Source organism: Neltuma alba, unplaced genomic scaffold (genome assembly GCF_004799145.2).
Source record: "Neltuma alba isolate B1F8T4 unplaced genomic scaffold, ASM479914v2 tig00010373_pilon, whole genome shotgun sequence".
NCBI lineage: Eukaryota > Viridiplantae > Streptophyta > Magnoliopsida > Fabales > Fabaceae > Neltuma > Neltuma alba.
The window spans coordinates 13,701-31,595 of NW_021635278.1; the positions used below are offsets into that span (position 1 = coordinate 13,701).

At 34.6% G+C, this 17,895-nt stretch overlaps 3 protein-coding genes across 4 annotated transcripts; 2 read left to right on the forward strand and 1 right to left on the reverse strand.

Moving 5' to 3' along the window:
• Nucleotides 1-5,734: 5,734 nt before the first annotated feature.
• On the forward strand, nt 5,735-8,652 carry LOC114756139 (UDP-glycosyltransferase 83A1-like). The gene is made up of 2 exons (XM_028945055.1): nt 5,735-6,233; nt 6,995-8,652. Exons 1-2 carry the CDS (start codon nt 5,735-5,737, stop codon nt 7,879-7,881), a joined length of 1,386 nt encoding a protein of 461 aa, XP_028800888.1. The 3' UTR covers nt 7,882-8,652.
• Nucleotides 8,653-8,694: 42 nt separating this feature from the next.
• Nucleotides 8,695-12,845, reverse strand: LOC114756140 (magnesium transporter MRS2-4-like). 2 transcript variants are annotated; one of them, XM_028945057.1, is made up of 5 exons: nt 12,378-12,845; nt 11,261-11,703; nt 10,433-10,711; nt 9,250-9,391; nt 8,695-9,065 (listed from the first exon to the last, which is right to left on the reverse strand). In XM_028945057.1, exons 1-5 carry the CDS (start codon nt 12,706-12,708, stop codon nt 9,004-9,006), a joined length of 1,257 nt encoding a protein of 418 aa, XP_028800890.1. In that variant the 5' UTR covers nt 12,709-12,845; the 3' UTR covers nt 8,695-9,003. The 2 variants fall into 2 exon arrangements, with proteins under 2 accessions (XP_028800890.1, XP_028800889.1); XM_028945056.1 differs by having other exon boundaries at nt 8,706-9,391.
• A 3,234-nt stretch (nt 12,846-16,079) lies between these two features.
• Nucleotides 16,080-17,890, forward strand: LOC114756138 (bifunctional dihydroflavonol 4-reductase/flavanone 4-reductase-like; the record flags this gene model as incomplete). The annotated part of the gene is made up of 3 exons (XM_028945054.1): nt 16,080-16,343; nt 17,478-17,647; nt 17,774-17,890. Coding segments are annotated over exons 1-3 (414 nt in total), but the record flags the coding sequence as incomplete, so codon positions are not given.
• Nucleotides 17,891-17,895: the final 5 nt, after the last annotated feature.

The window sequence follows — 17,895 nt, forward strand, 5'->3', positions numbered from 1 at the left end:
TTCGTGAACACGGATTTCAACCACAAGCGAATCATGAAAGCTATCCAGGCAACAAGAGGTGAAGGAGAAGAAGAACAAGTAGGAAATGATCAGATTAAACTGGTATCAATCCCTGATGGGCTACAACAAGAGGAAAACAAGGCTCATCCTGTGGACAAATTAATGTAATCAGGGCGGCAAGTGATGCCAGAGAAGTTGGAGAAGCTGATCCAAGAGATAGATGAATCAGAGAGCGAAAAGATCAGTTGTATATTGGCAGATAAGGGTATGGGATGGGCACTTGAAGCTGCAGAGAAGATGGGAATCAAACGAGCCGTGTTCTTTCCTGCTTCAGCTTCAAACTTGGCCTTGTTCCTCAGCATCCCAAAACTGCTTCATGATGGAATCATTGACAGTGATGGTGAGACCATTTGCTTCGTCATTTTCTGTCACATTTGGGAAACAGTATCCGAAAATGATAATTATGGCTCCTCACTTGAACCCTTTTTTCTTTTTAAAAAAAAAAAAACAAACTCAAACGAACCGTTGAAGAGTTTCAAAAGAAACTGTTTTGCAAAGAAGATCATAACAAATCTTTTCATAAGCATATGGCTTTTACTTAATTACTCCTCCGGTCCTAATTATAAGACCCAATTGACTTATTTGAAGAAATTAAGGAAGTAAGTTAAGTTGGTTATTTATAATAAATAAGTGTTGTCATTCCTAAAATATCCTTGCTAATTAAGTATATTGGCTAAAACTATCATTATTAGAAGGATTATCTTGGAAAAAAAATGCATAAATATAAGAGATAAAATGGATTGAGTCTTATAATTAGGACCAAATAAAAAGTCAAATTGGGTCTTATAATAAGGACCGGAGGAGTAATAGCTTAAATGTGTGCATCCAAGTAGTTAGAACTTCTCAAAAGTGATTTGTAATCTGTATTATTCTAGGAACACTGACAAAAGAGTAGATTATCCATTTGGCTCCTGATGCCTGCTATGAGGACAACACATTTAATGTGGACCCAAGTTTGTGACAACTTGAATGCGCAATAAACTATGTTCAACTATGTAGTGAGGAGCAACAAAATTGTGGAAAGAACAGACTGGGTGATCTGCAGCTCAACACATGAACTTGAGGCTCCAACATTTTCTGTTGCTCCGCGGATTCTTCCTATAGGTCCGCTTCAAGCAAGAAAGAACAACCACTTTGATCATTTAACAGGATCCTTTTGGCCAGAGAACTCAACTTGCTTGAATTGGCTAGATGTACGGCCAGACAAATCAGTTATTTATGTTGCTTTTGGAAGTCTAGCTAAACTTGATTTTTACCCAGAACCCAGTTGCAAGAGCTAACATTGGGACTTGAACTTTCAAACAAGCCATTTCTTTGGGTTGTAAGATCAGATATCAATAAAGGGGCAAACTACGGGTTTCTAAAAGAATTTGAAGACAGATTGTGTTCTCATGGGAAGGTAGTGGGTTGGGCTCCTCAGCAAAAGGTTCTACGTCATCCTTCAGTTGCTGCTTCTTAAGCCATTGTGGTTGGAACTCTACCATAGAAGATGTCATCAATGGAGTGCCTTTATTGTGTTGGCCTTTTTTCACTGGCCAGTTTATTGATGAGACCTACATTTGTGATATTTGGAAGGTCGGGTTAAGGCTTGACCGCAGCAATGTGATAATTAACCAAGAAGAGATAGCATCTAAGATTAAGCAATGATGAGGGATTCAGAGTAAGGGCTTTATAGCTGAAGGTGTTGGCAGGGGAATGGTTCACTGAAAAGTATAAGAAGAGATATAGAAAAAGCGGTGCATGATGTCTTCAAGGCGTGGACAACACTCTCTTTTAGGTTTAATTCGCCCCCACCTATTCCTATTTTATAGGGTGCAAGTTGGAATGCTCGACAAATTTTCTTCAGAATACAATGAAGACCCTTTGAATATGGATTGTACTTCTAAAATTTAAGCAAAGACAACAATAGTTTTTACAAGGTAATAATTTGATTCTATCTTTACGTGCACTCAAAGACAGAGGCAATGAGTTTGATTTTTATGTTTGTGTTATATTGTTTTCAGAAAAAGTGATGGTTAGGGATTTATATAGATCATGAAATGATGCCTTGAAAAGATACCTTTTGGAATAATACCTTATTAGTTAAAAAGTTACAACCATATGTTGGTTCATGAACTAACATAATTTAAATAGATACAATGTATTTGATATATAGGGTTTTTTGGTGTTTTAACTTCCTACGTAACCCTTCATATAAATATATTAATTTATATGAAGACACAACCCCTCATATAAATATATTAATTTATATGAGAACATAACCCTTCAAATAAATTTATTAATTTATATGAAGATATAACCCCTCATATAAATTTGTTAATTTAATAAATTTATATAAGAATATGATTTTTTAAAAATACATCTCTTCATTTTAAAAATATTCCAACAATCCCCCACTATTTTTAAAATGAACCCTAACTCTTGTCACTTCAAAAATCTCATGTTTTCAGTAAAGGTATCTTAAGGATTTGAATCTTTACCTAAGACATGGTTTCAGCCATCCGAAATAATATGGTAGACTAAGCTTTGAACCAATTATCCTACTTGAATAGGTGTGCATGACTCATGTATGGGATCTTAAATCACTGTATGTCACTTAAAATGACATGTTTATGGCCTTGTGTCCGTACCCTTTTCATGAAGAGTTTTCAGAGTCAAGTTCTTAGACTACTAGAAGCGGCCTCACTTCACTCTCATATAGGTAAACTCTATCAAGAGCACCACCATGATTAATGCTCCAGCAAATATATGCTTATAAATCTATGCCAAATTAAAGGTCAACCTTTCCCTTTTAAACCTCATGGTTGCCAAGTACTTTTCAACCTTGGGATGTATAAACATATCAAGTACTTGCAATCACTCTAATAGTGTACTTTCATCATTGAACCCAAGAATTGATATGATGGTCAAGTGTGAGTTAGGTTTCCACTATCAATGATCAAGATTTATAAAGCTTCAATCCTATCCCCTTTGATATTTTCAACATCATTTCTCTTGCTAAACCTTTCGTCGAAGGATCTACAATATTCAATTAAGATTTTATATAACTTATGAAAATTACTCCATTCATAATCAGATTCTTCACAGAAATATGTCTCAATCCAATATGTCGTGATTTCCCATTATAAACTTGGCTATAAGCCCTTGAAAGAGTAGACTGACTATTACAATGGATAGATATTAGTGCTATTAGCTTAGGTCATATAGGAATTCCAAGTAACAAGTAGAGTCTGCAATACAAATTTGTTTCTTAGATCCCCAAGAAATAGCACCTCCACCTAAAATAAAGACCCATCTACTTGTAGAAGCATGATCCTATGAGTAACTTATCCAACTGGCATCTGTATGTCTTTGCAAAATTAAGTAAAAGTATAGACTTGCACCCAAACTTATTAAGTAAAGGTATAGAAATTAAATTCTTCCTAACTTTTGGTACATAATAGATACAAAACAATGTACTTGTTAGCATCTAAAATACTTGTACTGGTATATCATTACAAGAAGGGGCTCTAATGAACTTGTTGCGGGTGTCAAAATTTCTTTTAAGTTAATGGATTTTCTTCAACAATATCCTAGTTTTCTTTTCATTCTTTGTGGTTGTTTTGAGGTGCTTTTATCGAATTAACCTAAGGCTATGAATTCCAGTTCTTAGATACATGTAAGTTCATGACAGAACTAAATAGATTAGAGTCACAGTGTTTCAGAGAGTGAAATTTGATGCACTACAATAGATTATTCAACTCCTACATGAAAGATTTTCACATTAGCAGCTGTTTTTATGCTTCCTAGTTCTGAAGTGAAACATTTCGGCAATATTTTTTGGTCTTAGTCACTCTAGGCCGCCTCTGGTTTCCCAAATATTTTTATAGAAATAATTTTATTTGATGCATCGGGAAAAGTATGAGCATTGGTTATTTTATTTGTGTTTGGTTCGATGGAATGGCTATAATATCCCTGCTACAGAAATCACTTAAAATATTTATTAATAAAAAGTTTCAAATCTTATGACAAAAACATATTGAAATGCTACCTCCAATCTTACATATAGAAGATAGATAATTTATTTTGGTATTAAATATAAAACTTCAATCCATTTTGTATCCTAAATTTGTTGGAATATTTTTAAAATGAAGAGATGTGTTTTTCAAAAGTCATGTTCTTATGTAAATTTAATAAATTAATAAAGTTATATGAGGGGTTACGTCTTTATATAAATTAATAAATTCATTTGAAGGGTTTTGTTCTCATATAAATTAATGTATTTATATGAGGGGATGTGTCTTCATATAAATTAATATATTTATATGAAGGGTCATGTAGGAAGTTACAATACTAAAAGACTCTACATATTAAATGCATTTTATTCATTTAAATTATGTTGGCTTATGAACCAACATATAATTGTGACTTTTCATTAATAAGGTATTATTTCAAAAAGTATCTCTTCAAAGCATTATTTCATGATCTATATAAACCTTTTACCATCACTTTATTTAGACACAAGACAACACAAGCACAAAGATCAAACCCATTGCCTTTGTCTTTAAGTACATGCAGAGATAGAGTCAAATTATCACTTTCTAAAAATCATTGTTGTCTTCGCTTGAGTCTTGGAAGTATAATCCATATTCAAGGGTCTTCATTATATTTTAAAGGAAATTCGCCAGCCATTCCAACTTGCAATCTATAAGACAGGAATAGATGGGGGCGAATTAAGCCTAAAAGAAAGTGTTGTTCACACCTTGAAGATATCGTGCACCACTTTGTTCTTCATCCCTTCTTGTACTCTTCAGAAAACCATTCCCGCCAACAAAATTTATAATTTTCGCCTGAAGTATCCCTATTAAATGCATATAGTAAGAAGACTTTTATCAAAAGGTAATTATAATATATTATTAGAAAGGGTATTTAGGTGGGTGGTTGACATATCCTGTTGTGACCGTGAAGCAAACACTGTGGCAGATAGCATGGCTACGGAGGCTAGGGGAATGTTGGTCGACTTCCTTGTGCTGAACACGCCCCCGGAAACGGCTAAAGGCTTCTTACAGTTGGATAGGAATAATGTCTACTCTTGACAGTTCAGTTGCTTAGTTTGTAATAGATGCCCGCTTCAATCAAAAAAAAAAAAAAAGAAAGGGTATTTAGGAAAATCAACATAGTATACATTTGTTACAAACAACTAACTTCTAACTTAATTAATTTTGTTAAGATTTCCAAATTAGTTATTTAACTTTTATAACAAGGATATAGGAGGGAGTAATATATATCTATATTTTTATTAAAATGAATTTTTCTATTTATTACAAAATATCCTTGAGAAACTAAAATGGATCTACTTATGATCACGATTCATCGTACATAAAATAGATTATATTGAAGGATTTTCACATAAGAAATCTAATTCCACGTCTAAATGTTTCCAATAAGGTTTTATATAATTGGAGCTAATTCCACATCCAAATGTTTCCAATCACGTTTTACGGAATTGGAGCATCTGTGAGGAAACTGTAATTACTGGTATTCATCATTAAACATCCACATCACATCCCAAAATAATATGATTCCATTTTTAATAAAAGAAAATATCAAGTTTTGATAACACTGGGAAGTATTTACCTCTCATAATCCCTGGAAATTTTTCCCATGAAATTTCAGAATCCAGGATAATCAAACGATGAGTAGAGCACATGTTTTGGTTTTGCCTTTTCCAGCACAAGGCCATGTGAATCCTCTTATGGATCTTTCACATGAACTGGCCAAACATGACATCAAAATCACATTTGTGAACACAGATTTCATCAACAAGCAAATCATGGAAGCTGAGGCAACAAGAAATGAAGATAAAGAACAAGTGGGAAGTGATCAGATTCAAATGGTCTCAATCCCAGATGGGATAGAACAAGAGGAGGACAGGAATCGTTGGGAGATATTAATCGAGTCAATCTGGCAAGTTATGCCAATGAAGCTTGAACAGCTGATCCAAGAGATAAGTGAAAAATCAGAGAATGAAAAGATTAGTTGCGTAGTTGCAGATGCTGCCATGGGATGGGCACTTGAAGTTGCAGAGAAGATGGGAATCCATCGTGCTACGTTCTTGTCTACATCAGCTGCGGTCTTGGCCTTGTGTTTCAGCATTCCAAAACTGCTTGATGATGGAATTATTGATGATGATGGTGAGACCTTTGTGCTTAACTTCGTTTTTCTCCCCTTTTTTCTGCATTTTCTTTCACAAATGGAAATGATGATTAAAAACATGATGAGTATTTAGTCTTACATACATCAGAAATGATCAAACTACTTATAGTTCTTCTCTTAAAACTATTTTAAGTGCATGGTTGGAGTAAAGTTGTTGAACTTTAAGTAGTTTGATCATTTCTGATGTATGTAAGACTAAATACTCATCATGTTTTTAATCATCATTTCCATTTGTGAAAGAAAATGCAGAAAAATCAGTTACTAGCAGAAGCCATGTTTATGGGGAAGGTAATTTTTGTTGTTTCCAGTGCGTGTCACGTTGCTTCCCCTCTGTACTTGTCTTATTTGTCCTTACATGATGTCAATGGACAACATAGAGAGAGACAATTTTAAAGAAGACAATGTGAGAAAGAAGAAAGAGAAGATAACTGACCATCTTTTTTTTTTTTTTTTTTGGAGACAAGACAGAAGACAACTTTAATTTACAAAAATCAGTAACTATAAAAGTCACTTTTACAAAAGCTACTCCAAATAAGCTAGAATTTGAATAGAAATTGTTCATAAGAATTTGAATAAAGTATGTCGCACGTATTACAACTGAACTATACAAAGAATCGAGTTTGATCACAATTAACCTATACACAAGTATAGGATCAATACTTAATAGCTTCAACTTTCTAGTATATTTGCATATATTGTGTATATATAATCATGACAAGTAATCTAATCTCTATTGCAGGAACACCAACAAAAGATCAAATTATTCATTTGGCGCCAAATATGCCTGCTATGAGAACAAAACATTTTCCTTGGGCACAAATGGGTGCTGGCTTGAATGCACAAAAACTTGTGTTCAACTGTATGATGAGAAACAACGCTGCAGAAATTGCAGAGTGGGCGATCTGCAACTCAGCTCATGAACTTGAGCCTTCAGCATTTGCTTATGCTCCAAATATTCTTCCTATAGGTCCACTCCAAGCAAGCAAGAGCAACCATGTTGATCATTTGGCAGGATCATTTTGGCGAGAAGACTCAACTTGTTTAAACTGGCTTGATCAACAACCAGATAAGTCGGTCATTTATGTTGCATTTGGAAGTTTCACCATCTTTGATCTCCTCCAATTGCAGGAACTAGCACTAGGACTTGAACTCTCAAACAAGCCATTTCTATGGGTCGTAAGATCTGATATCAACAATGGGGCAGTCAATGCCTTCCTAAAAGAATTTGAGGATAGATTATGTTCTCATGGGAAGGTAGTTGGTTGGGCTCCTCAGCAAAAAGTTCTAACGCATCCTTCAATTGCTTGTTTCTTGAGCCACTGTGGTTGGAATTCTACCATTGAAGGTGTCATCAATGGAGTGCCTTTCTTGTCTTGGCCTTACTTCGCTGACCAATTTCTGAACGAAACCTACATTTGTGATATCTGGAAGGTTGGGTTAAGGCTTAACCGAGACAATGGGATTATCAGTCAAGAAGAAATAACATTTAAGATAAAGCAACTGCTCAATGATGAGGGTTTAAGAGCAAGGGCTTCAGAACTAAAGGAAAAAGTCATTGACAATGTCAAAGATGGTGGCAGCTCAAACAAGAATCTGAAGAACCTTGTTGATTGGATAAAAGCATAAACAAATAATTTCATGTCCGTAATTAAAGTCTAACAGGGCAAGAACAAAAACAACCTCTCTGCAAGAGGGAACTTTGACGGACTTGTTCAGGAACTGAAAAAGATCTTCCAAGTTGATGCATTCTCTTTCACTGGTTTGTTTTGTTTTTATGGACTTTCAGCTGTTTCAAAGGACTGTCTCTCTGAACACCCCCCCCCCCAAAAAAAAAAAAAAAAAGAAAGAAAAAAAGTCAACAAGCCTAACAACAAAAGCTAAGAGACGATGTTGAAATTCAGGCCACTGATGCCAGCGGTTCAATTCAATTTGCTTCAGTCTTTCTGCCTCAAGTAGAAAGTCTGCAACCCAAAATCATAAAGTTCATATTTCCAAATTAATTAGTCCTGGCAATCTACAGTACTCAATAATAGCTCCACTTTATGCTTCAATGAGTATGAAGATAATGCATCATAGATATTCACAGTTCCAGCTAACATGAGACTGGTCACTCTCTTACAGCAAACTGAACACAACAAATATGAAAGCAAAAGCATATATTGTCTTTGTTACTATTTTATCAAGAACATCACGCCCACAATGCTATGGTGCTATCATTTGCACCTCTTTCAGATGAGAGTACGCATCAATAGCTTATTGAATGCTACATAGTATATTATTTGCATAAACAACCAGCATACATATTACACGTTGATACCAGACAACGTATGCTTAAGGAAAATAACTTTGGAATGGATGGCTTCCATAATGTGCCACTGCCAATGTGCCGTGCATGTTAAGTTCAAAATAGAACAAACTAGCTCAGAAGCACAATGTTTCAAAGAGGCAACTTCGATAAATAATCATGGTGATTATGCAACTTCTACTTGAAAGATTTGCACATAAGCAAGTAATAATTTTTTGCTTCCTTGAGCTCTTAAGTGAAATAATCTGCCAATAATGTTCATTCTCAATTCACTCCAGAAGCTGCATTCTGAACGTAAAACAAAGTCATCCTAGCCTAAACTCCATCATGCACAATTGATGCAATTAATCCCGTATCCAAACATTAGAATAAATTTCATTAAGAATAGCCAGCACTGGATCAATCTTCTTTCTTTGTAGGTTTTCCAAAGCTTGCTAATTATTTTATTCATCTAAGCAGGGGAACGATCCTTCTTGGACAAGAACGAGCATCATTGGAAGTGAACCTGTAATAACCCAAGTTTTACCAAGATATTTATACCTGGTAACAAACTTAAGAACCAAGCAACTTTTTCCATCTTGCATATCCATAAACAATGAAAAAAAGCAATATGCTAGCTGCAGTAATGCCCCCAACAAATGGCCAGAAAACTCCGTGAGTCTGGTATAATGTACAAGGGATGTTCATACCAAACATGCCAGCAATCAAAGTCTCAAAAGCAATGGCAAATGATGCAATGGTCAGTGTCAGCTGAAGCTGAATAAGTTCATTTCGATGGCTGTCAAGTTGGATGTTAACATAGTCCTCTGTGTCGTCAATATACTCCCTCACCTGCAAACCCATAGCCATGGAGTAAGAATAAAATGAGGGTCAAATTCCTTTATTAAAAAAAGAATGAGAGTCAATTCCATCACAATTAACTAATACAAGTAAAGGCAAAATCTAGTAACAACTTTTTAAATACTTACCACAACTTTACTGATAAAAACAAAATAAACCAGTTTAACATTTTTTACATCTTAACACATCATCAACTCTTTCAAATAATTTTTCATACATGTTGTGCTTTTACTAAGGAAGCTAAAAGGAAAGGGGAAAAAAATGAAGTTTTCCTTAGTCCTTACAGAAACGCTTCCTATGAGTGATGACTACTTAAATTCAAATTAGGCAGCACTTGTGACAATTCAGTATCCATCACCTAACTCATCATTTGGTTCAATGACACATAGACTACTTCTTGCCTACTTCCTCCCTTGGGCCAGAAAAAGATCAGCATAATCTAAACAATTTTATGTAACAGATAAATAAAGTTAGCTAGAGGGGTTAACAGGTAGTCCTGATGGATAGTTGATTATTGTCTATATATAAAAGAGAATATAGGGTCATCATAATCAGTGCATTTGGACTAATGGAATAGAATTGAGTTTCTTTTCTCTCATTTCCTCTCCTCCTCCCTGCCTCTGTCTCTCTCTCTTCCCTCTCTTTCCCAGCTAAATACCATAGCAGTAGTATCCAAAGCCAGGCTCCATGGAACACCCCCGGGCTTATAGAGAGAGAGAGCAATAGGAGAGATACAGAGGAGGAGGGGAAAAGAAAGAAAAGAAACCCTACTATTCCATTAGACCAAACGCAGTGATTACAATGACTCTTTATTCCTTTTTATAGACAGTAATCAACCATCCTAACTACCTGTTAACCCCTTCAATAACTCTTATCTATCTATTATTATATAGAAAACAAGCACACAATTCAGTGGATCCCACAGCCGAAATCATCGGTCCACATTGAGTGCAGACACAACAACTTGTAATAGCAGCCAACCTGGCAAATAAAGGGGGCAATAACCACAATGATCGTCATAAAAAAACTTACTGATAATATCTTGTTCCGTGTTCCATCCAACTGCATAAAATATGCCTCAAGCAACATCTCCAGATCCTCAACATCAGAATCATCCACCACGTTGCTAGTGATAAGACTTCCACTTCTATTAGAGCCATGGTGAGGAACAAGAGCTGCAGTAGCAAAGGCATTTGAGGCAGTGGCTCCCAAGAGAACCTCAGATTGCTGATTCTGCAACCACTTCCTAGTCAAATACAACTGTGCCATATCGTGGTTGTCATCTAGAAGATGTTCAATTTCATCCCGCACCTGAAGAAAAATGATCATACACATTGCTAAATATGATGTTAACTCCAATATGATTGCATGCATCATCAAATGATACATATTATTAATTAGCTGCAAGAATTTGTGTTTAAGAAAGCAATGACTTCTGAACAGCTCATAAACAGAAATCAATAAATTAGAGGGGAAGGAGATATATTGTTCTTTTCTTTGTTTTAGGACCACATTGTTGAATGCATATAATCATCAGTAAGATTGAGGATTAAACTCCATTCTTGAAATTTTCAACCAATACAGCATGCAGAAGGTTGATCTGATATCAACCTTCCAATAAAAGAAGCAAGTAGAGGCCATCGTTAATGCCCATTCCAATTCAAGAAACAGAAACCCCCCCCAAAAAAAGGATCAGACTTGTAAGAATTTTAATCCCACTTACATATTTTAAAATACTTTTTTCCCCCAAAGCTATCCTTGGTCACTTACTGCAGCCCCACGGAGAAAGTAGTCCTTACCAGAGGGACAATAACCACCAGAAAATGAATATATTACATAATGCTTAATGCAGCAGCGTACCTTTTGCACACGTGCCAGCAAACGTGTAAGGTTGCTTTTCAAACTTCGCACATGTTCAAGATTCTTGGTGCTAACATTTCTAGCCAATTCATCCAATACAGGGTATGCACCTTTCTCAAGGTCTGCCACATTTGAGTCCAGATATGTACAGACAACTTCTAAAGCAATCTCTAAAACTTGAAACTCAAACGGAAGCTCAGCTTGCAAACCATCTGCGGGCTCTGGCACAGGTAACCATTGTCTGCCAGTTGAAACAAGCAGTTCATTTTCTTGTTCTTCTGCATGGCCATGAAGTTTTGGCTGGGTTTTATACGGAAGTTGTTGCCTTAGTTGTTCAACAAATGGAAGAACCTCATGGGAAAGAGGATCAAGAACAAGGACTTCTTCGGCCGTGACTATAGCCTTTATAAACTCCAAATTGACTACCATTGCTTTCTCCCTGGCTGTGAGAAGCATATATTGCAACATGAAAATAGAGGAATATCAATCCCGTCCCACTTATAAGGCAAAGATAGAAGAAAATAATAACAAGGCATGCCATTAATTTTTTATCACCACTTTCCCCTATTACCCCTCACTAAATGCTGGTGCGTGTTATTTTATTCTCAAAGCATGTATGACTTCATAGGGACAAAGTTAGAAACTTATTAAATTTTTAGACAGAGTCAATAAGTTTTAAGGTTTTCCTTGTTTCTAGTGAAACACCTTGAAAGTGACTTATAAGTTATAAATAGAATAGATTAGTAATATAAAGACCTGGTTATAACCATATTCTGCTTAAGAGCTGAAACAAAGATAGTGAGTACTGAATAGTATCAACTGTACTGATATAGGTTATTACGGTGCTAGAGTGTCCAGAAAGTGGACCTCAGCCCAAACTTTAAGATCAAAACAAACTCGCATACAAATTATGCATTATTTCCCCGCCACGTTCAAACTGCAATCTCGTCTTTTCACCAAGTGCTCAAGAAATTCAGCTTGAGATACCGCACAAACCTTTTATAAACAATCGCAAAAAATAAACAAAATTTTCTGGAAAGCAGTGACACTCAGAAAGCCATACACAAAACAGTTGATAGGTAAGAAGGAAAAACACAATACGATCCAAATTCATTACCAAGAATATTGGAGGAGTGAGAGAAGAGAGGGCCCAAAATTCTCAAATCCCTGGCCGGAATCGCCGCGACTCTGATAATTGCGTTCTTATCCAACTCAACGAGCTCCGATTGACCCGACCGATCAAACCTCATCCACAACCTCGCGACGCCGGCCTTCTTCTTGGTCTTTACCAACGCCCCACCACCACCCCCACCAGGTGAGCCCAAAGTCCCGATTGTCTGCTGCTGCGGCGGCGATGGTGGTGGCCGATGATCAGCCGCCTTCTTTGGGCGACGGCGTAAGCTTGAGGATCGAAAGGAGAGAAGACCCTTACCCTTATTTTTACCCATATTCTTCCCTATATCACACAAATTCCTTTAAGTGGTAGGAACAACAACTGTCAATCCCCTTCGGGATTCTCAACTTCGTCGTCTTCTTCTCCGGGTCCTCCTTCACCACTCTGATCTTCCATACAAGGCTTTTGGTTAGAAGCTTAGTGTTAGTTTGGGGTTTTGTTTATATTTTATACCGTATAACGGATACGATCAGCGAAGGTTACTTTCTCCTGAGTTCTGACTTCCGATCTGAATACGGCCTCCATGATTTTTTTTTTTTTTTTTCTTTTTTAACATGAATTTTTGGAGGAAAAAATGTTTAATATGTTTATTAATTTTATTAAAGAATACCCTCTTCATTTTTTCATAAGTTATATTTTAAAAAATAATATTTTATTTATAAATTATTTTACAAAATGTATGATATAATTAATTTCTTAATAATATTCTTGGTGTCATGTGGATATTTTTAAATGATTATAAAAGAACAAACAATACACTGATTGATTTTAACCAACTTAATTAATATAAATTAGTTTAAAATGACTTATAAATAAAAAAGGAAGTGAGTAATTGAAAGATCTTCATTTTGGCGTATGTAAAGTATAGGGTCAATTTTATAATAATTTGAATAAAATTTTGTATAATTTTATATATTCTAAGCTTATTTTCAACATTACAAGCTTACGGGAATTGATTTAGAATTTTATGAAATTGGTCAAAAAGTGAACCCGATCAGCTCATCAAACCAGTAAAAAATCATATAGTACTTGTGGTCATAAATATAAGAGTTAATTGACTAATTTAAAAAGATTAAATTACTTATTATAATATATGTTATATGTTTTTCTAAAATATTTATGTATATCATTATAATATATAAGTGAGGTAAACTAGTTTGAAAACAAATAATAAATAAATATTTTAAAATAATTTTTTTTTAATATTCATAAATTAGTCAATTAGTATTATAGTCTTCTAGTCCTTAATATAAATCTAATTGTTAAGTTAATTTTAGTACTAAATATGATATTCATTTGTCATATTTATCAATTTTTTCTAAATTACCCATATGAATGCCCCTTAATCATAATCAAGCAAGTGAGATGAAGGATATTAAGAAAGATGATTACGGTGTTTTAGAAAAAATATGTTATATTTTTTATAATGAACTAATTTACCTAACTTCCTTAATCTAATCAAATTAGTTAAATAGGTCTTATATTAAGGATAAGAAGAGTATTAAGTACGGTAGATTTCGTTTCTTTTGAAAAGCAGCTTGGTGAAACTGCAATCTGGTCTGGAAATTGCCCACTTATTGCACCAAAAAAAAAAAAAAGAAATCAAACGTAGTTCACATTCTCCAACATTGAAGGGAGCGGCACATGCCAAAGATTCTGGACTTCTGGTTGCAATTCACCAGACTCTGTCCTTCATATATGTTTAAAGATTTGTCCTAAAGCCAGAAGAAATTTGGCTCGGATTGATCAATCGCCCACAAATTACTACCATTTTCTTCTCTTTTCTCTGCTGTGGGATTGGATTATTATTTGAAATGCAAAAAATTAAGCGGCAAGTTCAAATCCTAGGAAAATATCTTGCCATAAGCTTTTTACTCACACTTGTTGGAACATGTAGAAAGCCAAATGCAAATAAAAAGCTCTACTTAGACGCAGTCACTCTTGAAGTTGACATTTCTTTCATCATAGGTCAAAGTATAGTTATGACATGAAGCTGGAAGTCATGATCGGCATTGACACTGGGGAATAAGAATGGAGAGAGATAATAATTTTGAATGGATATCATTTGGTAGTGATTGGTCCATTTAAATATTGATGAAGTAGTTAGTAGAAATATAACTTATAACAGAATGAACCCAACCCACAAAAACCGACGAGTTCGGGCTAGCTAAAAGCTAACTCTTTGGTGGCAGGTCTTTTTAGCTCGCATCTTCAGACCCACAACCCGTGATATTATCATTTCAAAATGGAGCAGCGTACTGTGAACATGGAAAATTTAAAGCTGAAATACCCCTAGTATTTCACTCTTGCATTGAAGTTGAAATTTTGACTGTACATGAAGAAGGTATTCCACTTTTCCGGCAGGAAAAGTTTACAAAGTCAATGTCTACGACAACTTCATGAAATCCATCACTCTTATTTAGAATGAACATGCTTAGGACCATTATCTCCTCCATCACATCAAGATTAGGGAACTTATTATGTACACAATTATTGGATATAGTAAGTCACCATTGATCATGAAAAGCAACACATTGTTGCTGATTGGCTAGCGCACCAAGCAAGTAACTAACAATCTTAACATTAGGATTTTTAACTGTCCCGCTCAGGGTGAACTTGTCTCTTTAAAGAGTCTTGATCTGGTCCTGCTTTTGTGGCCTTATAAAACCGCAACATATAGGCAGGCTCCTGTGAGTTTGGAGCCAAGAAATCGCTCCACAAAATATAATTGTTAATATATATATATATATTATTTCCAATCCTAAATATATGAGTTCAATAGCTAATTTATATAAATTAAGAAAACTAGTTATTTGTTAATATAATATATGTGTTGATTTTTTTTAAATTCTTATTTTAGTGATTTGCATTGAAAACTAACCCTTGATAGACGCATACTTATATGTATTAAAAGATAGTTTAGGAAACAATTGTACCTTAGGAGACAAAACAAATTAGGGTTTGTTTGATACGAGGAAAATGAAAGGGAGGGTAGGGGAGAGAAATTTTAATGAGCTTGATTTAAAAAATCGAAAAGTGAGGTTAAAAGCTTTTAATTAATTCTTACTCTTTTATATTACATCTTTTCTTTATTAAATTTTAAAACCCTACTTTTTAAAATTTTTTTTTTAATCGAGCTCATTAAATTTTTTCCTCCTCTCCATTTCCTTGATACCAAAAAAGCCCTTAGAGTTTTATATTTGGGATTAAAACTGATTCTTCTATTAGCTTTCATATTTAAGACTGAATGAAGTGCGCATGCATACACTTATAGATATACATGCATTTCTCCTGTCATGGTTGGGAAACTAGTTAGAGGGTTGATTTTAATTAGTTCTAACTATCACATTTGTTAAAACTAAATAATTTATTTGAATTTCTTCAGTCACCCGAACTAATTAAGTGGTTGTTATATTAAAGGAGTATTTATCATAGCTAGGGGATAGAGATGAAAATGCAGTCAGCAATTAATTAAAAAGTGTGGCGACTAAACAAGAAATTAACGAGATAGAGAGCTGCTAGTCAGAACCCACCTAACAAATTTACAAACTGTTAGGTTGATCACATGATGATTAACACTAAATCCAAACCCAAATCATCATTATTATTAATGTTACTCTTAGCCTACACCTACACGAGTTCTCTCGTCTTCACCTACCTAAAATCTCTTTACTTCTTCGTATAATAACACCACTGTAGCTGATTGGCAGCCCTTCGTGTTGTTCATCCTCTCTTTTTGCAACTCTTCGTTTTGTGATCACGCAGAAGAACAACACATTGTTATGGATTCTGATTCAGTAGTCCCAAAGACCGTTTGTGTCACTGGGGCTGCTGGCTTCATCGGTTCCTGGCTTGTCATGAGACTACTCCAACGTGGCTATACTGTTCGAGCCGCCGTGCGTGACCCTGGTTCTGTTGTATCCCCACAACTTTCACTTCTATGAAGGATTTCATTAGCAGATTTCTATTTACATATTTTCTTGAACATATTGTGTTACTTCCTTCCATCCTAAACACACACACACACACAGACACACACAAGAGTCTGATACTCACTTAATCATTTGTACATGGTATTAGAGCCCGACTCAGGTCAGCTAATTAGACAAACTAGTGAAAGTCTCTTGGCCAGTCTGGGCAAGAGTTTGATCTGATTGATTGAGTTGGATTTTACGTATTTATTTCTTTTCTTATCGAAATTGAAATGATGTTGTTGAGTTTAAAAAAAAAAAAAAACAGTCCATCAAATTTATAGTACTTTAATAATTTTTTTTATTGGATTATGTGTGACTTGTGGAATAATGCTTTTTATTTAAATATTATTTTAGTTATAATTGGCTTCATCTCAGATTGGTCCCAATTTAAACTACTACCTCAGTCCTAATTATAAAAGCTAATTGACTAATTTAAGGTGATTAAAAAATGAGTTAAATTAGTTATTTGTAATAAATAAGTGTTGCCTTTTCTAAAATTCTTACTAATTAAATATATTAGATAGAACTACTATTATTAGAATGATTACCTTAAAAAAATGCATAAATATTAGAAACAAAGTGGATTGAGGTCTTATATTTAAGATCAAAATAAAAGTCAATCGATGTCTTATATTAAGGACCGGAGGTAGTATTAACTTTTGTATTACTGTTTTAACCAATTTATTGATCAGTTTGGTTTTTAGAACCTTGCAATTGCATTAAAGAAATCACCTCATGCGTAGGAAACCTCCATAATAATAAGGGTGGCTTAAAAAAAAAAATAAATTTAAAAGGTAATGTAAATTGACCTTACATTTAGAATCAAAATAATTCCATCAACTAGCTTCTATGTTTAAAATCAAAGGGATTATATTAAAAAGCTAGAAAATTTATTTTGAAGTATGGGAGGTACCAAATGGGTGCAGGAGATGTTTTTGAAAGACAAAACTTTTGTCTGATTTTGAGACTCCCCTGGGAGTCGTGTTACTTCTTTTTATCAAGCCTTTGCTTGCTTTTTCATTATTAAAAAATATTTTGATTATTAAATATAAATTGTGTTGTTTTATAGATAACATGAAGAAAGTAGAGCATTTGCTAGATTTGCCTAACGCCGACACACACTTGACTCTGTGGAAGGCAGACCTTACCCAGGAGGGAAGCTTCGACAATGCCATCAATGGCTGCATTGGAGTTTTCCATGTGGCTACACCTTTCAATCTTGAAACCAAGGACCCTGAGGTAATTTAATTTCCTCCTCTTATTTATTAAATTATTCTTCTTAAACTATTACTTTTTAAAATTATGTTAACTGTAATAAATAAAAGCATAACAATTATGAATTTGATTGGGGCATTTTTTTTGCAGAATGAAATGATAAAACCAACAATCAATGGTTTATTGGACATTATGAAAGCATGCGTGAAGGCCAGAACAGTGAGAAGATTGGTGTACACATCTTCTGCTGGAACTCTTAGTGCCACGGAGCA

What these genes read in the sequence shown, in the direction of transcription:
- LOC114756140 (XM_028945056.1), bottom strand. Translation starts at nt 12,708, where the DNA reads ATGGGTAAAAATAAGGGTAAGGGTCTTCTCTCCTTTCGATCCTCAAGC. An exon ending in TGCTGGCACGTGTGCAAAAG is followed by an intron (nt 10,712 to 11,260) that starts GTACGCTGCTGC and finishes ATTTTTCTTCAG; the next exon opens with GTGCGGGATGAAATTGAACA. An exon ending in CACGGAACAAGATATTATCA is followed by an intron (nt 9,392 to 10,432) that starts GTAAGTTTTTTT and finishes ATGGGTTTGCAG; the next exon opens with GTGAGGGAGTATATTGACGA.
- LOC114756139 (XM_028945055.1), top strand. Translation starts at nt 5,735, where the DNA reads ATGAGTAGAGCACATGTTTTGGTTTTGCCTTTTCCAGCACAAGGCCAT. An exon ending in TGGAATTATTGATGATGATG is followed by an intron (nt 6,234 to 6,994) that starts GTGAGACCTTTG and finishes TCTCTATTGCAG; the next exon opens with GAACACCAACAAAAGATCAA.